Raw genomic sequence first — 25,825 nt, 5'->3', positions numbered from 1 at the left:
CCCGTGGTACCACGCACGCCTAACCAGGATGCCCGGTTCCTGAGCCTGAGCCCGCCCTCTTAGTTAAGTACTTACTGTTAAGTACAAAGAGTATTTAAAAGCACTGAGTACTTAGTGCTTCGAGGCAGAGAGCCCGAACCTATCTTTTGCAACACGCGGAACCGACTCTTGTTTGTTGTTGACTTGAGACAGGTTTCGCTAAGTAGCTCAGGCTGGCCATGAACTCTCTACGAAGCCGCAGGCTGGCCTCGAATTTGAGATACTCCCGGGATTATATGCGTGAATCACCACTCCTCTTTACCTGCCACCCACATCTGAGATTGCTCACCACCTCACTAAAGACGTATAATAAGGCCCGACAGATGCCACCCTTCGAGAGCACAGGAGAAAGCGACTCCTCACACCTACCCTGAAAGAGCGTGCTCAGCCTCAGCACTTTCCAAATCCAGGAGCAAATCCAGAGCTGTGGGAAGCCCGCAAAGCGCGCCCGGGCATGCGCAGACTGTGCATCTATGATGGGCGTGGCTTCCTTCGGGCTCCGCCCTGCCGCCTCTATTCCCCTACGCCCCGCCTCTGGGTGCGCTACTGACCCGGGGCGGAACAGTTACATCCGGGCGACTGGCGGCCTGCGGTGGTTTTGTTTTCTTGGCTGAGCTAGGGGGAAGTGAGGCCGCCCGGCGCAGTGTGACACCGGGTCTGGACCTTCTGCACCGGGCTGGACGTAAGTGCGGGGCGGGAAGGGAGGAGAGCGGCCACGGGTGGGCAGGGTCTGGACCCGGGACGTCTGGTGGCGGACGCGTCCGGGAAGCTATGCCTCGCCGGACCCTTCCTGTCCACTTCCTGCTGTCCTGGGTCGCGCGGCGAGGACAGCACGGTCGCATCCAGACCCGCCAGGCTCGGACTAGTAGGGAGGCCGACGAGTGGGGACAGCGGCCCTCCCGTGGGACATCCCCCAAAATCCCTGAAAATCCTCTGATCCCCCTTAAGAGTTGGACACATGGACCCGAAGAGGGATTGTAGCCGGACTGGTCCACATCTCGAGTAAAACTAGTTCCCAGATCTTCCAAGCCCCGGTCCACTCTCAAGACCTAAAATTCCCACAGGCTTGAGTGTGTCAGTAATCGTGCAAAGAAAAATGGATTCGGGGCGGGGCCGTTGTGCTGAACCGAAAATAACACATAGTGGGTTGCTGTTCCTCCCTTGGAAGAATAAAATGAATTGTCAAAATTGAGCTCATTCCAAAGGAATATAACCATAATTTTTAATAGTTAATTTTTTAAGGGACGTTTAAAGTTAAAGTCGTTGCACTCTCTAAGGTATCATGTTTTTGAACAATTACAATTGCTGAGTACAAAGTAGCTTAATAGAAAGGTTCAGAGAGATGCCCTGTAGAAGTTCCTTCCTTCCTCCCTCCCTCCCACAGGGTCACAACATCCTATGTAGCCCTGGCTGGCCTGGAACCCACTGGCGCCGCCCTCTTTCTTCAGCCTTCTGAATGCAGGAATTGCAGGCGTGCACCAGCATGCCTGGCAACTTGTTTCTTCCTTTTTTTTTTCTTTCCTGGCAGCACTGGGGTTTGAACTCAGGGCCTCACCATTGCTCTACCACTAGCGCCACTTCGCCAGCCCTTGTTTCTTGTTTTTTTTTTAACAAGTTTTATATAATTCAGGCTTTTTCAGTCTCAGAAATAGAGATGATGTATCTCAGGCCAGATCTGCACAACTCAGCTTGAAGGAATGGTTTTTATAATTTATTAGGATAGTTTAGGTTGCCCATAGTAATTTAAATAGCAGTGAATTATTTGTTTTTATTCTGAATTAATATTGATCTCAGTTCTGTGCTTTTTTTGGCCCTGCGGGAGGGGTGATAGGGGGAGACATCTTGGATAGAACTAAGGTGGGTGTTCTTTACATAAAAAAGATGCCAGAAGCCAGGCACAGTGTCAATGGCAGCAGGCCTGCAATCCCAGCACTGAAGCAGGAGGATCTTCACTTCTGTCGAGGCCAGCTTGAGCTACATAGCAGCATCCTGTGGGGGGGAGGGGGGAGAGAATGAGACCAGAATGCAAGCTTAGAGAAGGAAAATAATGAGATAAAAGGAAATGATATGGAGAGAAGTAAAAAACACAATGTAGTGTTTATTTTCTTAACCCTATTATAAAGAAACATATTCTATTATAAATATGTAAACTCCTAAGAGAAGTATTTTTCATCCAAGTCTGTGCTTTTAGCTTAGAGCCAAAGTTTATCACCCCCCCACCCCCACACACACTGTGTTAGTGCTCCTGGACTATAAATACCAAAAGCAAATAACTTAGTTTGGAATTTAAATGATATTAAAGAGCTCTTGTGTATTAATTATCATTATACTCATTTATTTGAAGGATCACATTGTTAATGTACTCGGAAATAACAGGGTGTGACAACTTTTAGGAAGTCAACCAATAGTTAAAACTTTTTCTATCTTTGGATGCTCACCTTTGTTCATATTATGTCAGTATATCAAAACCATATTTTAAATTAAAAAAAACTAAAGGAATCCAAATTTTGTTTTCCAGAGTTATAATGTGGCAATTCATCCAAAGCCCAACCAAATATTCTGAAGTAGTATATGGAGCCAAAATAAAGCATCTGTAGCTTCATTTGTATTAAATTATTACTGAACTGTTATTTTCCAGAAACAAAGGCCAGGTGTGAAGCAAGTAAATGGAAGTACTTTATTTTGCTATTTCTTTTGTTTTTAAGTGACCTGAAAAATGTCTGGGTTTCTAGAAGGTGCAAGATGCTCTGAGTGCATTGACTGGGGAGAAAAGCGCAACACTATTGCTTCCATCGCTGCGGGTGTTCTAGTAAGTGTCGGATGATTTGGGCCTTCGTTATTTTAGTGTGTTTCAAGTTCTATGTGATGCTTTGAAATCTGCATTTTTTTTTTCTTTGCCCACTGAATTTCAGCAAATGATTTTTTGTTTTGTTAAGGGTTTGAAATTTGATTGATAGATTGATTAGGCCATTGTAATTGTATGGTAAAAATGACATTAAAAAAACTTTATATATTTATTCATTACATGGATTATGCCTCCTCTGAATGTTACAGTGGGTGTTGAAGAAACAATCGGGTCAGGACCAGTCAAGAGATGTGATTGCATTTATCTGTAATCCAGAGTTCCTTCTCAGTCTCGTGAGAAAAATAGCAGGAAACTCATTAAAATATATTGCTTAGAAGTAACCTGTAGAATAAACTTCATACTTACTTTCCAAATTCCTCGTGGAATCTGATACTGCGGTTTATGATTTTAAGTGTCATATACTCTAAAGTGTAAAATTTTTTTTGCGGGGGGGAGGTGCCCAGAATCCAACCCAAAGCTTCACACATTAGGCAGTGCTCTTATCACTGAGATACATCCCCAACTCCTAAAGAGTAAATTTTGGGTAAATAAAAATCCAAGTTTAAATATCTCTTCATCTAATTTTTGACTTTTGTAATCTATGAAAAATAATTATTGTTTATTTTTCCAAAACAGTGGCAACATTTAATTCCATTGTAGAAATCCTGCTCTTATAAATATCTTTAAAAGCTTTAAATTTAGGTTTATGAATAAAATTGTTAATACATTGAAGATTTATTTTCAGTAAAATAAAGTGAAAAAAAAGTAAGCCAATAGTCCTACTAGCCAATAAAAATATGTCATTAATAGAGTACTTGTAAGAATTTAGTTAATATCATCTTTTTCCAGTATAGCCCTGAGTTTAAACCCCAGTAACACCAAAGGGAAAAGAAAAGAAAAATACATATATGTATATATACACACATACACATATACACATATATAAAATTTTGTAAATTTCTGTTCAGATGAGAAATATTTGTACAGTTTGTTTCATTATATATGTGTCTTTGAAAATATGCTGAACCAAATTCATTAAGATAAATTATAATGTGGTGTTCAAATTGAATTTAGAATTGCACCAGAGCCAGGCATGGTGTTTCATGCCTGTGATCCCAGCACTCTGAAGGCTGAGGCAGGAGAATCTTTAGTTCTGACTCTGCATAGCAAGTCTCAGGCTTGTCTTGGCTACATAGACAGACCCTGACTCAAAAATAAAGAAATAAGAAAAAATCACACCTGAAACCTTCATAGCATTGCACTGTAATTCATGAAAAGGAAAAACAGTTGCAGAGCTTGTTACTGCTTGTTGTTTCACAGCATCAAGAGCATAGCTAAACCTCTACCAATGATAAACCAGGCATAGTGCCCCACTCTTGTAATCTCAGCACTCAGGAGGCTAAGGAGGAGGATGAAGAGTTTGAGGCCAGCCTGAGCTACAGAGACCCTGTCTCAAAAACAAAAAAATACCAATGATAATTGTTCTCCATGCCTGCCCTTTGAGTAATTTTTTCCTCATCTTCAATATGTCTTTCTAGAGGCTGTAATATATCCATTGCAGGGCATTTCTTCTGTCAGTTGGAATCTGAGTCTTTTTTTACAAGATTAGATCAGAGAGAATTTAATATGACAATATAAGATATTAGTTGAAGTAGGCTTAGGGTACCTAGTATTTAATCTGCTAATAAACCATGCAAAAGTTAATATGCATGAAGCTGCTGGGACATTTAAGAAAATTTTGAAATTCATCAGAAGGGAGCTCTTCCCTTAGGTGCCTTGCCTCCTTTTTAGCTGGTAACAGCAGATGCTGTCATTTCTCCCTGGTATCACCGTTTTTGTTGTCTGTTTGCAGTTTTTCACTGGCTGGTGGATTATCATAGATGCCGCTGTGATGTATCCTTCAATGGCAGATTTCAACCACTCCTACCATGCCTGTGGTGTCATAGCAACCATAGCCTTCTTAATGTAAGTCTTCTTACTGACCCTGCCTGCCTAGTCACAAACTAAAACTGTTTTATGCGTAATTGTAAGACTTCAGATTTTAAAATGTTATCAAATGAACATACCAGAAATGATGTAAAATTCCACTAGTAGAGAAAGGCATAAAGAGGAGGGGCTGGTGGAATGGCTCAAGTGGTAGAGCACCTGTGTAGCACGCACAAGGCCCTGAGTTCAAACCCCACTACCCCCCAAAAAAGTGGCAGTCCTCTTTCCTGGTCTTCCTTCCATCTCTCTTCTCCCATCACTTATCTTCCAGCTTTTCTTTTTTTTTTTCTGTACTGCCAAGTTGACAGCTTTACATTTAGATAAAAACCATGTGCCTTGAGCCAGGTGCCAGTGGCTCATGCCTGTAATCCTAGCTACTCAGAAGGCAAAGTTCAGAAGGATCTCAGTTTGAAGCCAACTCAGGGAACTAGTTCCATGAGACCCCATCTCGAAAAGCCCCACACAAAGAAGGTTGTCAGCATGGCTCATGCGGTAGAGTGGCTGCCTAGCAAGCACAGGGCCCTGAATTCAAAACCCCAGTACCAAAAAAAAACACCATGTGCTTTGTTATGGGATTATTCTTTTTTTTTTTTTAATGATGTTGTGGATTGAACCTGGGACCTTGAGCTTGCTAGGCAAGTGCTCTACCACTTAAGTCATGGCCCCCAGTCCAAGATTATTATTAATTCTTCCAACAAGTATTAAGCTGTTATATTCCAGGCTCTGTTCTCAATGCTGGAGAAATGGTAGTAACTAAAACAGAAAATCTGTTGCTTTATGGAATTTATACTCTATGACTGAGGCAGACAGTAACCTGAGAGAAATTCATAGCATGAATGGTAAGTGCAAAAGAAGAAAAATAAAGCAGAAAAGGGAGCTGTGACATGTCAGCAGGAGGTAGAGGAGTGTTACGTAGAGTCAAGGAAGGCCTTTCTAAGAGGTGATTTTTGAGTAAAGACTTGAAAAGACAAAGACACTGACTGTGGGGCTGTATGGGAGGATTCATTCCAGGCAGGGGGAGCAGCAAGTGCTGGACAAAGGCAAAGAGACCATTATGGCTGGAGTAGTTTGTTCAAGGGAAAAGGGGAACTGATGAGGTCAGAGGGGTGGTGGGTGGTGCAGATGGCATAGGGCCTTGTAAAACATTGTGATGAAAGCTTTGCTTTCATTTTAAGTGTAATGAGAGAGGTTTGAGCAGATGAGTGATACTACCTTATTTAATAGGAATATTCCTGCTTTTAAAAAAAATAGCGAAATTCACTACAAAGGTAAAGTTTTTTATGGTAGCAGTTTCATTAATATGACCCCACACTTCTCAACTTTTCCAAATGTATTTTGAGAACATTCTTGCACTCTACCAGTTTCCCACGTTCCTGCTATACTTCAGTTTGTTTCATATTTGGACTGTGCCTTTCCTATTTAGTATTTTTTATTTCTGGAGTTTGTGCCTGCCTTCCTTGGTTTTTTTGTTTGTTTGTTTTCTTTATTGATATAGTATACGTTTTGCTTTAGGACCCATTTCATTCTTAAATGCTGTTTTAGTTTGAACACTTGCTTACTATGTGCACTAAAATAGCCTTGTTCCGCTTTGTTTTCCCTAGAGTTTCTAACAGCCTTGTTTTGCTTGTATTTTCTGCCATTATCACATCCCTTAGTTTTTCCCAAATTTTCAATAATACTCTTTATTGTATTATTATGTGCCTTATTCTTCATCCCAGAAGTCCCACTCTGTCTGTTTCGGTGGGAATTGATTATTGTATACACCAACTACAGAGCTGTCACCATGGAATTTCCCTTTTGGGATAGGATCCACTTTTTTTTTCCTAGTTTCAACATCTTCATCTTTCTTTTCACATTCGTGTTGCTGGACCCCATCCTCACCTAACTCTAAGAAATAGTACAGGAAGATAAATTCTCTAACCCTTGTTTGTCTGAAAATGTCTCCATTTTTCCCTCACGCTTGATTCATACATTGTTCCTTGTCACTGTACCTCAGAAAATGGAGTCATTGCCCTGTTGTCTTCTGGCATCTTCTTCCAGTGTGGTGGATGAGTAACTGATGCTGGTCAGATTTTTATTCCTCTCTGCTCTCTGTGAAGATTCATGTTGCCTTTGCTTGGGAAGATTTTCTAGGATTATATCCTTGGTAACAACACCGTTTTTTCTTTCTGGCACTCTTATTGGCTGTTGCACAGACTGATCCTCTGTGTCTTTGATAAGTTGTCTTAGATTCTCATCTTTTTGTCTTTTTGTTCCATGATCCAGGAAATCACCTTAACTTTATCTTCCAGCCTGTTGAATGTTTTCATTTTTGTTCTCATTGCCTTTTTTTTTTTCTTTGTCCTTTACCGCCCCCTGTTCTCATTCTTCAATTCCAAGGGCTTTTTCTTGTTTCAGGTGCCTTCATGTTTATTTAATTGTTACTGCTTCATTAAGGGGCTAACTATCTGGAGGTTTTTGTTTGTTTGTTTTGTTGTGTTTGTGTTTTTTAAGATGGTCCCACTATGTAGCTCAGACTAGCCTCAAACTCGAAATATTCCTTCAGCCTCCTAAGTGCTGGGATTATAGGCATACACCACCATGCCTGGATCCAGTTTACTATTTCTCAGGGTCTTTTTGTTTGTTTGTTTCTCTTTTTTTGGCAGTTCTGGGGTTTTGAACTCAGGACCTACATCTTGAGCCACTCCACCAGCCCTTTTCTGTGTTGAGTATTTTCAAGATAGGATCTTTTGAACTATTTGCCTGGACTGGCTTCAAACTGTAATCCTTCTGATCTCTGCCTCCTGAGTAGCTAAGATTACAGGTGGGAGCCCCACTGGTGCCCAGCTCTATTTATTATTTTAAACTTTACTATAAAATATACTCAGTGAAGTACCTACAACAGTGCACAAATCATACATACATCTCCATAACTTTTTGTGGGGTTTTTTTTGTGTGGGGGGGGGGCGCTAGGGATTGAGCCCAGGGCCATGTACATGCTAGCCAAGCATCTACCAGTGAGCTACACCCCCATATAATTTTTACTTATGTATATGCCATATAAATAGCCTGTAAGCTTAGCTACTTGGGAGGCTAAGATGTGGAGAATTTTGAGGCCAGCCAAGGAAAATAGTTTGAGAGACACCCATCTCCAAAATAGTTAACACAAAATGGACTGGAGGTCCAAGCAGTAGGGCACCTGCTTTGCAAATGTGAAGCCCTGAGTTCAAACCACAGTCCCACCAAAAAACAAATAAAACAAAAAAGCCACGTTTCTATCACACCCGAATGTTCCCTCTTGCTTTTTCCCAGTCAGTACTCCACACAGCCACTGTCTGCAGGTTTTCTGCAGACATTTAACATGGAATTTGGTCATTCCTGTTTCACTTAGTCCAGGTTCCAAATTTCCCACTTTTAATTTTTGCTATGCTTATTTGTGCACAGAGCAAAGGTCTCATTTCAGAAGCCACCTGATAACAAAGGCTTTCATTAAGGCCAAGCTCGTAAGCTAGGAAGCTGCCATTCTGTCGCATTTTACCTTATTAAAATAACTATGCTGTCAAAATCCTTTGGAAAGCTGACACATTTATAAAGTTCAACTTTGGTTCTAGGCTGGAGGTATAGCTCAAGCAGTACAGCACCTGCCTAGCACGTGCAGAACCCTGAGTTCAAACTCCAGTATTCCTCACCTTCTTCCCCACCCCCTCAAAAAAGAGAAACATTGGTTCAAATTTAAAAGTTTTATTTTTGTGGTGTTATTTACTCATTTCACCCTGCTGTTGCCATCAGATCTTTAAAAAATTTTGTTGTTCCCTTGTGAAGCAGTGGAGCCCTGACTCTGGAGGGAAGTGTGCCATGCATGAGAATGAATGTTCTGTGCAAGACAGGTTTTCCTATTGAACTTGTTGGGTTTTTTTTTTTTTCTTTTTTAAGACAGGGTCTCAACTATGTAGTCCAGGAGAGCCTCTAATTTACAATCCTCCTGCCTCTACCTCCTGAGTGCTGAGATTCCAGGCATATGCCATCACACCTGGCTCTGGACTCATATTCTGCTGGGTTTCTGGTTTCACAACCATGGCAGGTCTGACTCTCAGGTTTTCATTAGCCATCTATTTGGCTTCAACTTATTTCTTTTCATGATAGTGTCAGACCATAACCCAGCAAACCTACTTTAAGTTAAAACAGTTATCATTCCGACAGGAGTCAAAGCAGCTACTCTTTCATTAATAACTTTTATTCTTTCTGTTACTATAAAAGTTCAACATGCTGAGGCACTGGGGGCTCACACCCATAATCCTAGTTACTCAGAAAGCAAAGATCAGGTTCAGAGCCAGCCCAGGCAAATAATTTACAAGACCCTATCTCGGAAAAAAAATTCCATCACAAAAAAGGGCTGTTGGAATGCCTTGAGGTGGAGGCCTTGAGTTCAAGCCCCAGTACCTCAAAAAACAGTTTGATATGTTTTTTTTACTTTTAGTGTTAATAAGTGTTCTGTGTGTTTCTTGCGCTCTCTCTCTCTCTCTCTCTCTCTCTCTCTGTGTATTTCTTTTTTTTGGAGGTACTAGAGTTTGAACTCAGATCCTCATGCTTTCTATGCAGGTGCTCCGCCACTTGAACCACTCTGTCAGTCCTGTTTTTTGTGTTGGCTTTTTCAAGATAGGGTCTCAAGAGCTGTTTCCCTAGGCTGGCCTTCCTGATCTCTGCCTCACAAATAGCTAGGGTTATAGGCGTGAGCCACGATGCCTGGCCGGTTAGTCTATATTTTTATTTTCAAAATGTAGAATATGCTAATAAGCAGGAAAAAGGAAGTTAGCCTGCTGCTGGTGGCTCACGTCTGTAATCTGAGCTACTTGGAGGCTGAGATCGGGAGGATCACTGCTCAAGACAATCCCTGGAAAGTAGTTCAAGAAACATCCATCCCCAAAATATTCAGAGCAAAATGGACTGGAAGTATAGCTCAAGCAGTAGAGTGTCTGCTTTGCAAGTGTGAAGCCCCGAGTTCAAACCCCAGTCCTGCAAAAAAAAAAAAAAGTTACCTATAACCCTGCCAAACTGTAGCGTTTTGATTTATACCCTACCAGTCTTCTTTTCCTGTTCTCTTTCTCACACATATCCACTCTTCTCTTCCTGAAAAACCGGGCCACTGTTGGGTGGAGGGAGGGATGACAGGCGTCCTCGGTAGAAGGGCAAGGCAGATTGGCAGAGCTGAGGCAAGGTGAGAAGCGGGTCCCCAGAGGAGGGCAGTCTGTCATGGGCTCTGGATCTGGACAGGGTGAAGAGGAGGTCTGTGCAGCAAGGGTGGAGGGAAGGCCACCCTCGTGGGATGTAGAAGTCTAAGCAGGGTCAGAAGGCTGTCCATAGTGTGCAGGAGCAGCAGTCCAAGAACAACTATACCCCGAAACAAAGAGCACAGCTAGCTTCCAGGTCTTACTAAGACTAAATGAAATTACAGCTCTTCAGAGATGTGACTGATTCCAGAGCTACTGTACAGGTGCACATGAGCAGACTGGACCATCTTGTGCACGAAAGCAAAGATGCTCACAGAATGGTGGGGTATGTCAGAAGGACATAGAAGACATCTTGAAATTCATAGTCCTATGAGATTACTGTTAGTAATCTTGACCTTTTGAATAAAACAGGAATCTATACTGATGTAAAAAAATATGTAAAGTTTGATGAGAAGCAAAATATATATATATACTCAAAGTGCTTCCCCACAGAACATTAGCTAATCACAGTGAGGATAACTTATGGTAAAGAAGTCAGTAGAGCCCACCTTGACCAAGCAGTCAAAGTGAAAGTCACCATGGATTGAACAAAGCAAAAGCCTCTGCTGCCGAAATGCTTGGCGTTGAGGAAAACATTGTCATTTCTGTGTTATTTTTGCCATAGATATATAACCAGAACTTAATTATGTAGAAACATTAAGCCTGCATTGAGGGGCGGTCTACAAAATAACTGGCCTGAACGCTGAGAATTTCAAGGTCATAAAAGTCAAAGAAGACTGAGAGACTGTTCAGACTCAAGGAGACTAAAGAGACCTGAAAACAAAATGTGTCTCATGATTCTGGACAGGAGTGGGACATCGGGGGAGTCTTGAGTAGAGTCTGAAGATAAGGTGATGGTCATGGGTCATAATTGATTGTTTTCCACTAGGAGAACAATCTTGTTTGTAGGAAATACAAACTTCTGAGGTTTGGGGCATCATGTTTCAGGAGACAAACTGCTCATACTTGTAGCTTTTCTATAAAGTTGAAAGTACATATAAAAGTAATACTGTTAGAGAATACATAAAGATTATTCATTTCAGAATGTCCCGAATAGTGGAGAGAGAAGCATGGTGTCTTGTCAGAGGGCTATGCAGTTTATTCAAACGACTCAACAAGGAAAAATGAGCTAAGAACCACTAACTTAAGAATGTCTGCATTTTTAAAAAAATATGCTGGTTTTAAAATTGTATTTTATATATAAAATACTTTAATATAGATATCACCGAAAATAATTATGAGTATTTGTATATATTTTGTTTGTTTGTTTTGTTTTGTTCAAGGCTAGGTCTTGCTGTGTAGCCCAGTCTCGACTTGAATTCATAACCCTCTTTCCTCAGCCTCCCAAGTACCAGGATTACGTGTGTGCACCACCATGCCTGGCTTTGTTTTTTTATTTTTAATTGACACGTAATAATTGTATTACTTAATAGGTACAGTGTGACATTTCAATATACGAATGCATTGTATATTGATAAGGTCAGGGTACTTGGTATATCTGTCACCTGAAATATTTATCATTTCTTTGTGTTCATTTGAAGTTCTTTCTACTTGCTATTTTGAAATAAACAATTAAGTTATTCTACTGTGTCCATTAGAAGTTAGTCTTCCTGTCCAGCTGCAGCCTGTGCCCTTAATGACCCTCTCTTCATCTCCCCCCACCCCGCCCTTTTCTCAGGCTCTGATAACTTTTGTTCTACTTTCAACTTATGACATCAACTTATTAGCTTCCCCACATAAGTGAGAACGTGCAGCATCTGCTTTCTCTGCTTCACTTACTTTGTTCTACATAACATTCTGCAGTTTATCCATGTTTGTGCAAATGCCAGAACTCCATTCTTTTTAATGGCTAGATAATACTCTATCATGTGTATGAACCATGTTTTTTTTACCCATGCATTCATGGATGGACACCTAGATTGATTCTGAATTTTAGCTGTTGTGCACAGTATGGCTGTGAACATGTGAGTGCCAGTGTCTCTTCAACATACTGGTTTCATTTCCTTTGGGTATGTAGTCAGTGGGGTTGTTGGGTCATGTGATAATTTAGTTTCCCTGAAATAATGGAGTATTTTCATCATTTTAGAACATAAATAAGATGACTTTTGTGAAACACTTAAGGTTCATATATTCCGTACACTTACTGAATGCCTGTCATTTTCCAAATCTTGTGCTAGGCACTGAGAATAAACATGGGAAGCCCTGGGTTCAGCCCCCAGTGCCACAAGGAAAAAAATGGTCTTGCCTTCGTGAAGTTCCTGATATTCTAGTGCCTGTGTATGCACATGCAACCAAAATGGGTATAAACAAAATATAGACAGTATTTTATAACTTCCGCTTGACTCATTTTGGTCATTTCCCCTGTGGGATTGAGAAGTATTCATGGGATGCTCCTAAAGAGAGTGAGGCCATCTCAACTTCCCGTTGTGTTTCCTGAAAGTCAGAGAAGACTTCTCAGGTATAGAACATGTGTCAGGCAATGATCAGAAAACAAGACTTTACACCTGAACTTTTCTCTGATGATATTTTCAGAGCAAGAAGTTCTTTGTTTTGGGCTGGGGATGGCACTCAGTGGCAGAGAGCTCGCCTAGCATGTGCAAGGCGCTGGGTTCCATCCCTAGCGACACACACAAACTGTAAAACACTATTGTTTTGTTGGAATGCAATTATTTTTCCAAACATCAGACATTAGTACAAAATTATAAGGAATTATTCGAAAGCCACCTTTGTTTTTCAACCTGACTAGAGCATGTCTGCCATTGCTATACGTGGTTCCATGTTGAACACTGTTTCAGTCTTAGCAAAATAAAATTTTGTATTCAAATTTTAACAAGCATTAGAGTCAGATGACTGTTAGAACTCAGATTTCTGGGCTCCAGAGGTTTGCTTCAGTAGGTTTGGGTGAGACCAGGAGTTTTCTTTTCAAACAAGTTACTGGGTGATTATGTGTCTTCCAGCCTAGGGCCCACAACCACAGCTTCAAGGTGTCCTATTGAGGGATCTTGCCTCAGGTCATGTGAACCCATTGCTCAAGACTAATGAGGCCTTACCTTGAATTTGGTGGACTCTGACTTACCGTATCTAATAATTTGATGTCATGGACAGCTTCTTCGAGTCAAAGGTCTGATTTCTCGATTTTCTTTTCTTCACACAGGATTAACGCAGTATCGAATGGACAAGTCCGCGGTGATAGTTACAGTGAAGGTTGCCTGGGCCAAACAGGTAAAGAGCTGCAAACATCTTAACTACCATGTTTCCATCTTTGAAATGAAGTTCATACATAGAAGGGCACCTGTCTCACTCTTTCAGGGTGGACAGAATGGAGAGGGATCTAGGGCATAGGTGTTGAGTTCCAAGTCACATCTGGTCAAAGTTGCTGGATAGTGCAGAATGCCCAGTGTTGAGTGTATGACCTTGTGCAATAATAGGTCACTGTGAGTGTCCACAGGGTGCAGAGAGAGCAGTAGATAATACCACATGTGCAAAGTAGATCATAAAGTACTTCAGACTACACCAGGTAAACAATTGTCTTCTCTTTTTTGCCAACCGTATTTGGTTGAATGAGCATTTTGACATACTTTAGAATGATAGAGCTGGTTTTTTGTTTTGGTTTGGTTTGACTTTTGATGGTACTAGAGTTTAAACTCAGGGCTTCGTGCTTGCTTGGCAGGCATTCTACCACTTGAGCCATACCCACAGCTCTTTTTGCTTTATTTATTTCTTGTGTATCTCATTTTTGCCCAGGCTCACCTGGATGGTGAGCTTCCCACTTAAACCTCTCACATAGCTGAAATGACAGGAGTGTACCACTATACCCGGCTTACTGGTTGAGAGGAGGTATCACCAACTTTTTGTCTGGACTGGCCTCAAACCACAGTCCTCCTGATCGTTACCTTCCTCATAGCTTGGATTTTAGGCATGAGGCACCTTGTTTTTTTGCCTGGCCTTGTTTTTTGGTTTTTTTTAATGTGGTGCAATACACATAATATAAATTTGTCATCTTAGCACTTATGCATGTATAGTTCAGCATTAAGAATGTATTCAGTTCGTCCAAATTGTTGCATAACCAGTCTCCAGAACTCTGACCTTGCAGAGGTGACCACATCTCAAGAGTTTTACATTTTGGTGCTTGGGCTGTTGCAGCCCCTTCTTGTGTGGGGACTCTGAGCCCCTGGACTCAATGATTATGTCACCTGAGGGTGACACAATATGGAGTATGCGGCACAGCTTTCCACAGAGTCTAGTTTACTCAAAGGTTTGAAGAAATAACTATTCATCATTTGTAATTTAAATGATGAACCTAAATACTGTATCCATACGAAATAAACTTAGAGGCTGTGTTTGGTGACTCATCCCTATAATCCTAGCTACTTTGAAGATTGGGAGGATCAAGGTTCCAGACCTACCCGTATAAAAAGTTCACAAGATCCCATCTCAACCAATAAAAAAATGCGTGGGATAGTGGCATGTGCCTTGTCATTCCAGCAGCATGGTTCAGGCCAGCCTGGGCCATGAACCTATCCCAAAATAACTAAAGCAAAAGAAAGGTGAGGGGTGTGGCTCAAATGGTAGAGCACCTGCCCAGCAAGCATGAGGTCCTGAGTTTAAGCCTCAGTACTGCCAAAAAAAAGAGGGGTGGGGAAACTCCTAGATATAAGCAAATTTCAATGGACTTTTTATTTTTAAGTAAAGAAAGAGAAAAACACTATTCTACCATAACCCTGTAAACTCTGAAGGATGTAATAAGCCAGTGATAGCAATACCTAGAACCAGCTGTCATGTCTTTGTATAAATAAAATTTGTTACCTAGCACAGCTTTGGGGTCTGGAACTAGTTGTATTTATTTTAATATCACATCTGTGCATAACAGCTTAGTATTTTATTTGCTGTGCTTTATTGAGAAGCACTGGTTTGTTAAAATGTATTTCTACTAATTCAACAAAGAGACTCAATCTCAGTATTCATTTGAGCCAGTCCAATGATTCCATTTTATTTATAGCAAATCTTTATAAGTATCATATAAAGGTGATTTAAAAGTTGATTGTCCTCTGTTAACATAATTTTAATGCAACTTTCCTAAGTGCCAACCACAGTCAATTTCAATTTGCTTGAATTTGTCTGACTTCCCTAAAAGTAGCTTTTTGATTCTGTACCACTGAATGTGAATTTTTAAAACATGTATCTGTGTTATCTTTCGAAAGTGCTTTTGGAGGACTTTCAAATTTGGAGCAGTTTCTAAAAATATATGGAGAATGAGCTTCTAAATGTGGTGAAAGATGTTATGAAATGTTTTATAGGAAGGATGAGTACAGTTTTTCTCAGTGTAAGTACTGGAAGAAAGGAAATATATGCACTTAGAGTATATAAGTCAATAAATACTAATTTTTAAAATGTCTTTACAAGCCCACAGACTAAGCCAGAAGAAAAAGGCCACCATCTCCACTGATGAAAAACCCTTACCACATCTTCTTTTCACAGTTCTTTAGACTTTAACTTTATTCTGTTTGGGTTTTGTTTTCCTTTGGAAGCTAATTCAACTGACTGTTCCCTTATGATCAGCGATTCTGGTAAATGTGGTTTCTTTTAAGGTGCTCGCGTTTGGCTGTTCATTGGTTTCATGCTGGCCTTTGGGTCTCTGATCGCATCTATGTGGATTCTCTTCGGCGGTTATGTTGCTAAGGGTAAGAGAAAGCACTGGGCGCAGTCATTCCAATGGAATATGGGATTTTGTTTTAAAGTTGGCTATTTTAGAATAGTTTTTTTCCATAAAATGGGTTATACCTGGGGGCTCCCCTCGCCCATTAGTGGTTGGTTTTTGTATTATATGTTTGGCATTCCTTCTGTTTTTTCTTCGTCTAGAGCCTGAAAGGAACGGGGCACGGCTCCAAACCTTGCTTCTGTTTGCTTCCAAAAATCTCAAAAGCAGAATATATGTTCTTCCCCTATTTAGCAAGTTTTGACTCCCAGGATAGTATCTGTGTTAGACTTTTCAGTTCGCGATTGGCCAGTTCCATTGTTTCTGGGCCATGTTGAGCCAGAACATCATGGTGGGAAGGGGTTGGAGGATCAAAGTTGTCACCTCATGGCTGTAGGAAGCAGAGTGGAGTAATAGGAAGGGGCCAGGGGCCAGACACACCCTTCATAGACCTACTCCCAGGGACCCACTTCCTCCAACTAGGCCTCACTGTCCATAGTGCCACCACCTCCCAGTAGTCTAGTCCCACTTATGGTCTATCAGTGAATTGAACCACTGATTAGCTCAGAACACTCGTGACCTAGTCACCTCGGGAAATGCCCTCACAGACACCCGAAGGTGTGCTATACTAATCTTCTAGGCATCTCAGGCCAGTGTAGCTTGCAGTCAAGATTAACATCCCCCTGTTCTGCAAAGTCCCACCCTGGGTTGATTTTTCTTTTTCCTTTTTTTTGCAGTGCTTCAAAGGGCCTTGTGCCTGCTAGGCAAGAGCTCTACTACAGAGCTGTGTCCCTAGCCCTTGTGTTTTTCTGTTTTTGTTTTGTTTTGAGACAGGGTCTTTTTATGTAGTCCAGGCTGGCTGGCCTGGAGCTTGAGATCCTCTTGCCTTCACCTATTGGGTGCTGAGATTACAGGTGTGCACTACCATGCCCAGCCTAGAACTGAAATTTATTCACTTAAAGCCTCCCTGGTAGAATGTCATCTCCATTATGTAGAATAATTAACATTTAATTGTATCTGCCTACCGCCAGTTTAAGGCAAGCTTGAAAAGGCATATTGTTAGATCTCTTGCTGAAATATCACCTTGAGGGACCCCAGAAAAATACGGAAACCAATTAATGATTCAGGTAAAACTGACTGTGTACCTATCATAGTAAAAACATAGCATTTATGATTTGCAAAAGTTGGACCACCTAGATTCAATTTCTTTCTTGTTTGCTTAGTTGGTTTTGGTTTGGCGAGGGTTTGGGGGTTGTTCTTTTTGAGATAGGATATTGCTGTGTAGCCCATGCTGGCATCAAACTCTTGATCCTCCTGCCTCAGCCTTCAAGGGCTAGGATTTCAGAAGTACACCACCACACCTGACTGGTCCCCATCATGACTTTCCATCATGTTACTGCCATCGTCCCCCCATCAATTGGGGTTTAAATTCAAGGCTTTGCCCTTGCTAGGCAGGTGCTCTATCACTTCAGCCCTACCTCCAGTCCCTTTGTTTGTTTTTTTTAAATAACAAAATCCTTTCATTTTATTTCTCCCTTTTTAGAGTTAAGATATATTTAATTAGGTTAATTATAATTAAATATAATTAATTCATGGGTTAATACCCATGAATTTCATTTCAAGTTAGTAAAAGGAGGTGTTACAGTATTCGCTAAAGAGTGTTGACTGGAAGCCCTTGGTGTTGGTGTCCAGTGATCGTGTGAAAGCAGAACTTGAAAAAAAGCCCTGGACACTTTATTGGCTCCAAACGAGGCCCATGTGTACACTCTTCCTCTCATGGTGAGGCTGCTGGGCCATGGCAGCCTGGGAGCGTGGCAATCACCACTGGCATTTTTCTTAACCACTCTTAAATGTTCTATTGTGTTTCCTTTCGTTTGCCTTTTTGTTTTTATGTAGCTGTTATCATATTAAAAGTATAATTTTGGCCCCTGCTTTTTGCACTTAACATATAATCAGTTGTCTCTTGCTGCCACAAAATCTTTATTTTAAATACAAAAAATTTCCTACGTGAATTGCATAATACTGTTTGTTTTTGAAAACTGAGAATATAAAAGAATTAAAAGGAAAAATAAATTCTTTCTCAGATGCAACTATTAACACAGAGCCTGTTTCTTATAGAACTTTCAGTTATTTTCCTAAAGACTTCTTTAATGAGGTTATTCTGTAAGAATTATTAGCCAGATCTGTAATTTATAAAGTTGCTATTTATTTCATTTTAATGAGCCATTTTGGAGGCAATGTGTATTTAATGTGGAATAGTGAAAGACCTAGACAAACCAACTGCTAAATTAATCAGATTAACCGTAACTGTTTTGAGATGCAAGAAAGTGGACAGTGAATCTGTTTGTTGAGTGCTCCTTGATGGCCCCAGTGGGAGAAACGCATGAGCCTCTCTTCTCAGTCCCAAATACAGCCAGAGCTTGGTGTTTCTGCAGTTGTCTTTCTCACCTTGGTTAAAGGCTACAATGTCCTTCCAGGTGTGTTGGCCAGAGATGGCATCTTGCCAGGCACTGGTGGCTCATGCCTGTAATCCTAGCTACTCAGCAGGCAGAGATCAAGAGGCTGATAGTTCAAAGCCAGCCCAGGCAAATAGTTTGTGAGGTCCTGTTTCAGAAAAAAACCCTTCACAAAAAAGGACTAGTGGAGTGGCTCAAGTGGTAAGAGTGCCTGCCCAGAGAGTGTGAAGCCCTGAGTTCAAACCCCAGTACTGCCAAAAAAAAAAAAAAAAAAAAAGCACCTTTCTCTTGCCCTCCATATCCATCCAGTTCCTTAGCTAACTCTGTGGACTGTGCTGTGTAGTACCCTGAGTCTAGACACTCTGTACCATCCATTGCTGCTGCTGTTGTTCAGTTACCACAGTCTCTTGGCTGATAGCCTGAAAGGGCCTCCTGAAAGGGCTTTCACTGCCCCCCAATACCTTTAATCTTCTTTCAGCACAGCAGCCAGAAAGATCCTGTTAAAATACGTCAGCCCATCTCACTCTTCTGCTCAGAGCCTTCCAGTGGCTTCTCATCTTACTCAGAGTCCTCATGGTAGCTGTAAGGCTTGACAGGACCCTCACTGCCAACCTGCCCCTTTACTCCTCTAATCGGTCTCCTACACTTCTCACTTTCATCCAAGGGCCCATTTCTCTACTGTAGCAGCATGCACCCACCTCAGGGCCTTTGCACTTGCTGTTCTGCACTTCTGCGTGTTCCCACCAGCCTTCACTTGCTTCATGTCCTTGTTCTGTGTCAGCTTGTCATAAGGTCTGCCCAGCCACCTGTGTCTAATGTCCTCATTTGCTACATTTCCTGTATTGTCCTGCTTTGTTTTCTTTCCTTGTTACTCTGCATTTTGTCCTGTCCACAAGGATAAAAACTTTGCCTGTTTGTTTATGCTATATCCTCAACACATTGACCAGTGTTAATGCACAGTGTGCCCTCTGTAAATATTTGTTAAATGAACAAAGGGAGCTACTTGTAAGCCAGTGCTAGACTCTGCTATGAGGATTACCTTGATACAACAACCATAGCTACCAGGAAAAATAAGTGATGTTAGGCCGAAAAACTGACGTTTACCAATGTATTGAAACTCAGTGTTTCAAGATCATAAGCCTGTAACCATTACATTGTTTTTGCAGAAGAGCACCCAGTATATCCTGGAATTGCAGTATTTTTCCAAAATGCCTTCATCTTTTTTGGGTAAGTTTGTCTTGCATTCTTCATCTTATAAATTTTTAGTTTCTTTTATGTTATTCACTATATTTAGTTGCTTACTTTACCCGTCTGATATCCCTCTTTCATAAAATATTTTTACAAAATACGAAGAATGAGGTTAAGAAGGATATTTTTAATACATGGGTTAGTTTGTTACCAACCTTGGGAACGTTAATTATTTTAAATTGCCTCCCCCTCCTTTAATGAACACTGTGATTCTTGTAGGTTCGGGTTCATAACACTGACAATGTTAACTTTAAATGGAGATCGCTAATGTTGCTTTTAGTGAAAAAATCTGCTTTTAAAACCATTTTCCTATGGGAGCAAGATATGCCAAGCTCAGAAGGACAAATGCTATGGAATCTAGACCTAAAAAAATAAATAGTAATATGACTGTTGAGGGAGGACTGTTGCTGGGGGCAGCAGAGGCGGGGGTAAGGAGGCGTGATGGAGGTGACTATGATAGAAATGCATTATATATATGGGAGGGAGTAGTATAATGAAACCCGCTAAAAACTTAAAGGGGGACATGGGAGTTAAAGCGTATGCGTGGACTGAGTGATTGTGCTACACTATTTGTAGTGTGTAAATATTATATTGAATCCCCTTGTACAACCGACGTACGCTAATAAAATTTTTTAAAACCATTTTTCCTAAATGTTGGTTTTTGGTACAGGTGTGGTTCTTTCCTGATGTCATTGGGATTTGTGAGTGAAATTTGAGTTGTGCAGGAAAAGCTCTAACAGATGTTACCCTTCTGATGCAGCTGCAGATGAAAAGATTATAGAAACCCCCCGCGCCAGTTTGTTCATCACTGATCTCTTCTGATGTTCATTCTTCCTGGAAACTTAGTGCTGGCCTTGCCATGCCCCCCCCCCCTCGGGAGTTCCTCACCTGTACGCCCTGAGGGCTTTCAGGGAAAAAAAAAAGGTTAAGCCATTGACTTATGCAGAAAGTAAGAGCAATCAAAGTTGATCGAGCAGATGCTGCGTGATGGGCCTCATTCTTAGTGCTGTGACGGTGGCTCCGCTGTTACCCCATTTCTGTGAGCAAATGGCTTGGAAGAGTCAGGCAACCGCCTGGAGACTGCGAGGTTCTAGTTCAGACCCAGGTTGCCTGACACATACGCACAGGCGCTGGCTGCTGTGATGAAGGAATCAGGAATTCAGTTGCCATTTTCTCCTTTTGCTGAGTCTCCAACCAGCTGCTCAGTACTAGTTGTTTCCTTCCCTTTTCTTCTTTCTCCTTGGGTTTTTTTGTTGTTGTTGTTTTGGGCTTTTTTTAGTGGGACTCAGGGTCTCATGCTTGCTCTATTGTTTGAGCCACACCTCCAGCCCTTTTTTTTGTCTTTTTTTTTTTTTGGTATTGGGATTTGAACTGAGGGCCTACACCCTGAGCCACTCCACCAGCCCTTTTTTGTGATGGGGTTTTTCAAGATAGGATCTCATGATCTATTTGTACGGGCTAGCTTTGAACCGCAATTCTCCTGATCTCTTTCTCCTGAGTAACTTGTATTGCAGGAGTGAGCCACTGGCGGCCAGCCCCTTTTTCTTTTTTTAAGATTGTTAATACTGAAACCAGAGTTCTGGAACCCAGGCTCAAACTCCTGGATTTCCACTTTAGGTCTGGCCACTCATCCCTATATGTCAAAGAAAGAGACAGTAATAGTGAAGGGCAGAGAAAGGAGGTTTATTACATGGCCCAGGATACACCATGGGAAGGGGCAAAGAACTCAGCCTGTCTTCAGCCATCTTTGGGATATAGACGAGCTTTAGTTTTAACTAGACAGTGAGCTGGGGCAAGGGTCAAAATATGCATAGTGTTGCAGGAACAGTACAGAAAGTACGACTGACCAGTGAGAATGAGACTCAAACCCAGGTGGCTGGAGGAAAGGAAGGTTTATTATGCTAACAGGCCAGCACCTGGATATCTCCAAAATGGCGCAGCCCTCGAGTTCAGGGTGGCTGTGGTTTTTATACTGAGAAAAACAGCAGCAAACAAGTAGGGAGTGCAGAAGCAGACTTGGCGGTTAGCTGTTCAAGGTTACAATATATCATGTTAGCACAGCTGTGGACGAAGGCCATCGGCAGTTTCTAACAAGATAGCTGGATGCAGGGGCCCCAGCTAAGGGGAAGGGCTTTACTTGTCTTTGGTTGTTTTCCTAGCTTTGATCTTTCTCTGGGTTTCCTTACCAATAGTTAAACAGTCCTGTTACAGCCCAACGGGTCATTATCTCAGTTCTGGTTCTGAGACTCCAGATAGCTATATGGCTGTCATCACTTGTCGGGAACAGTCTGGTTCCTATGAGATGATTAGTCCAGCTCCAGCATGCAGCCTTATCATTTTAGGTAATTTTCTTCATTTGGGGGTGTGGCCTGTCCTACATGGCTCACCTGTTCCTTGGGAGTAGTTTTGGTCCCTGTCATGAAGATGTTATCGATCCATCCGGGCGCCAGTGGCTCAACCTGTAATCCTAGCTACTCAGGAGGTAGAGATCAGGAGGATTATGGTTTGAAGCCAGCCCAGTGGTAGGCTCGTGGTTTGTGAGACCCTATTTCAAGAAAAAAATCCATCACAAAAAAGGTCTGGTGGAGTGGCACAAGGTGCAGACTGAGTTCAAACCCCAGCACTACAAAAAGAAAAAGAAAAAAAAGATGTTATCGGTCATTTCTGTCCCTCCCAATTCCAAGGTGGCTGCTGGAGAGAATGGCTCAGCGGAAAGGACAGCAGGCACAAAATGTAGACAGACACCAAGCTTCTCTCCTGTTTTTAGTTAATTTGTAGGCCAAGTAAAGAAATGGCATTTTTCAGCCAAAGCAGTTTTAAGTACCTCTTACAATACTGTACTTGGAAAATATAAAATGATAAATAATCCTTCACCCCCCCCCCACTCCTAAAAATGAAGTACGTCTGTTACTCTGTGGGATTGTGTGGAGTGTGCTGATGAGAGGGAAGAAAGCCTTAAAATTAAGTTTTTTTTTTTCTTTTTTGCAGTGCTGGGTGCTAAGGGTTTCTTTCCCTTTTATGTTGGATACTGAGGTTTGTGTTTTAAAGAATCAGGTATCCTCTTTTAGTATTTCCTCAGGATTAGAGGTACTTTGGGGGACTTAGCACCCCACAATGCCAGCCAAAGGAAGGTGGCGTCACATGGCGGGTGGCGGGGTGAGATACACTCCAGGATGGAGTGGGGGGAAAGGCAGACTGAGAGCAGCTTATTTAATCATCCCCTGCAGAAAGGGCAGAGTAAGTGCCACCTTGGGATGCTGCTTTTAAGTTAGTGTGTCACAGCAGGGAAGCAGAGGATTGAGAGAGGAAAATTTATGGGGAAGTTTTGTTTCCAGTGAGGGAAGAAATATACAACTCACACAGTAGTTATCACATTTCATGAACCTTGGAAACTGATTGTTAACTTGTCACTGCCCCACAGGAATTATGATAAGTTGCTTTCATATGCAACAAGTTTTGTTAATTTCTCATTTGTTACTATTATTCAATTTTAAAATGAGTTAGGTTTTATGAAAATACTATAAACAAATTGAAATGAAGTTCAACTGATGGACACTGTTACTAAATAATTATAACAGATTGCCTACCATTCTGATTTATGACGAGCAGTACTTAGCACAGGTTAGAAATCAGAGAAGACAAATACCAGTACTAGAGGTGACCATCTGACAATGTGGGCAGGACTGGCTCTCTCTCAAGAAACTCTGATTTTGGTTCACATCTGTTAACTGGTAGGTTGAAGTTACTGTGTCTCTTCAGCTGTCTGGAGAGAGACCTCTAAGAACCAATTTCTTTTTCTTTTTCACCACAAAACTTCTGGTATTAAGTAGAGTCACTTTTGGGGGGTTTATTGCATCCTTTTATAAGGAAAAATTAATATACGTCCAAGTAAGGGTATGATTAACTTCCTGATTGCGTATTTTTTCATTTTTAAAAAATATTGAAGTGTTTGCCTTTATAAAGGCTTTATGAAGCCATTTCAAATTGGTCATTGTAACTGGGCTTAACCTTGAATGTATACTGGTAATTTGAAAGCAGTGTGTACCATTAAAATGTCTGCTTCTGTCTTCAGTTTCTCCCTCCCACTTACTCCACCATCTGAGTCCATTTGAATCTGCCTAAGAATTGTCTTAAACCTCTTCTCTTTTCCCCATTTTGTTATTTATGTTTATCCTCTCTGTTGCTTGGGCAGCTCTCATCCCTCTGATCCAGTTTTCCCACTGTCAGTTTTCCTTCTGAAACAAAGCTCTAGTCCTGCCACTTCCTGACTTAAGGGTTTCAAACCCTGAGCCGTCCACAGAAGAGACCAGAACAAGTGACCAACCAGCCAAACTACCCATAGTTCTAGTGGTTGTTTTTTCTTTTTGTTTTGTCTATATAGTATTTTATTTTATGTTATGTTATGTTATTTTGCCAACATTTAAAAGATTTGGGCTAGGGGCATAGCTCAAGTGACCTATGGTTTAGTCCCCTGATTTCAGTCTCTAGTACCACCAAAAAGAGAGAGAGTTGTCATAAAAATCTGAGTTTAGAGGTCTGGGATGTGGCTCAAGTAGTAGATAACCTGTCCAGCAAGCATGAGGCCCTGAGTTCAAACTCCAAACCCCCTCCCTCCCCGCATACCCCTCCACTACCACCACCTGCCCCCGGCAAGAATATATTGAATTTTAGCTTTACTTGAGAAACTGGGAGAGCTGACAACCCTGGGCCCCAGACATTAACAGTCAGCAAAGGCCAAATTGTTATTCCTTTAGATAGGGGCTGCCTCTCTGACAACCCCATTTCATGTTCTGCTGAGGCTGCAGACCAGCTGCCCCTCAGGACCTGCAGACTGGTCTCTGGGAAGCTTCCTCCTGCCAGTTGGCCCACCAAAGCCTGGCTGTCTCCATTCCCTGTCCTTTCTCTTTGGCTACGGTCTAGCATGTTGGAGTCTTCTCTGTTCTACTACCCCTCAGATAGCTTTTTATGCATATAATTGCCCTCCTGTGCTTCTGAACTCAATGCCTAGAGGACAGCTGTGGACACTCCCCAAACTCTATAGGGAAGTTCTGGGAGAACAGAGTCCGTGATATACCAATTGTCTGGGTTTTTCCTGGGTCCCCCTGCGTTTTTGGTTTGGTTTTATTTTTGAGGTTGGGGGCGTTGTTCTTGCTGTGTTTGCCTAAGCTGGCCTCAAAACTCCTGGGCTTAAGTGCTTCTCCTACCTTAGCTTCCTGAGTAACTGGGGCTACAGGTGGCACTGTGCCTGGTAAGACTTTTTGTTGTTGTTGGGGTGGGAGGCTGGAGGTGCAGCCGAGGGCTTCATGCATCCTACATATACATGGGCTGTACCACTGAGCTGCACCATCAGCCCTGATCCCATGGGCTTTTAAAAGCCTCTGCCTCCTATTTCCTCTTCCTGAAATATCTTCCTTCATTGTCTCATTAGCTACGTTCCAACCAGCCTCTCATTCGGGATCCTGTTTGTCCATCAATTCCATTTCAGATATTCCCACTCTATAAATCCTTTTCTAACCCACTCAGGCAGAATGATTCTGTGCTTCTTTGCTCCTTTAATGTTTGGTATGTATGCCTCTCCCCACCCCCTACGCTTACCACATCGCATTATCAAATGTGAGCGATTTGAGGGCTGTGTATCTTTTTAAAAGTCACATGCATCTCTAGGGGAGAAGAGATGGAAATAGCCCCGTTGATCCTAATGGAACAACTCACTGCCCTGGAGAGATATGTTCCATAGCAAATGCTTTTTATACACTCATCTTTGTTGCTTGCTTCCCTCCATTCTTAAAATCTCACATGCTCTTTCTTTCACAAGCACAGGCAATCACCTGATGCTTCTTATTCTATCCACAGTGGGCTGGTTTTTAAGTTTGGTCGCACAGAAGATTTGTGGCAGTGAAGACATGGGTTTCCGGCAGCACAGCAGCCCTGCATAGGTTTTTTACCGCTCACTCCGTCTCTTTTGTAATGCCGTCTCTTTTGTAACTTGAAGTTACGTGATGCTAAAATCATGAGAAGTCCCTACTTAAACAGCAACAGCAACTCGATCTGTCCTGTATGCACTTGATCACCTTAGATAATGTTAAAGGAACTGCTGCACGTGAGTAACTTCTGTCAAGTTCTATCAAGTATGATTTGTAAAAATAAAAGACAGAAAAAAGAAACAGTGGATTTGTTGGTATGGATGTTTGTTTGATCTGAGGTCCAAACCTGCAATGAACATGCTCTGAAGAGCTAAATGTGTTTATTTAAATGTGGCTTCTTCTATGTCATATGTTAAATATAAACATTATCTTGTTTTTAAAAACTA

General features: G+C 41.6%; 1 protein-coding gene across 2 annotated transcripts; it reads left to right on the top strand.

Moving 5' to 3' along the window:
• The first annotated feature begins 555 nt into the window (after positions 1–555).
• Tmem50a (transmembrane protein 50A) lies at positions 556–25,825 on the top strand. 2 transcript variants are annotated; one of them, XM_074080960.1, is made up of 7 exons: positions 556–721; positions 2,745–2,848; positions 4,737–4,849; positions 13,271–13,338; positions 15,705–15,797; positions 19,434–19,494; positions 20,186–25,362. In XM_074080960.1, exons 2-7 carry the CDS (start codon positions 2,756–2,758, stop codon positions 20,229–20,231), a joined length of 474 nt encoding a protein of 157 aa, XP_073937061.1. In that variant the 5' UTR covers positions 556–721; positions 2,745–2,755; the 3' UTR covers positions 20,232–25,362. The 2 variants fall into 2 exon arrangements, with proteins under 2 accessions (XP_073937061.1, XP_020014350.1); XM_020158761.2 differs by lacking the exon at positions 20,186–25,362 and adding an exon at positions 25,369–25,825 and having other exon boundaries at positions 561–721.

The sequence above is a fragment of the Castor canadensis genome, chromosome 7, assembly GCF_047511655.1.
Source record: "Castor canadensis chromosome 7, mCasCan1.hap1v2, whole genome shotgun sequence".
NCBI lineage: Eukaryota > Metazoa > Chordata > Mammalia > Rodentia > Castoridae > Castor > Castor canadensis.
This window is presented reverse-complemented; position numbering and strand designations above follow the sequence as displayed.

Coding starts and splice junctions, on each gene's coding strand:
- Tmem50a (XM_020158761.2), top strand. CDS start 2,756: ATGTCTGGGTTTCTAGAAGGTGCAAGATGCTCTGAGTGCATTGACTGG. Junction 2,849..4,736: donor CCATCGCTGCGGGTGTTCTA/GTAAGTGTCGGA, acceptor GTCTGTTTGCAG/TTTTTCACTGGCTGGTGGAT. Junction 15,798..19,433: donor CGGCGGTTATGTTGCTAAGG/GTAAGAGAAAGC, acceptor TTGTTTTTGCAG/AAGAGCACCCAGTATATCCT.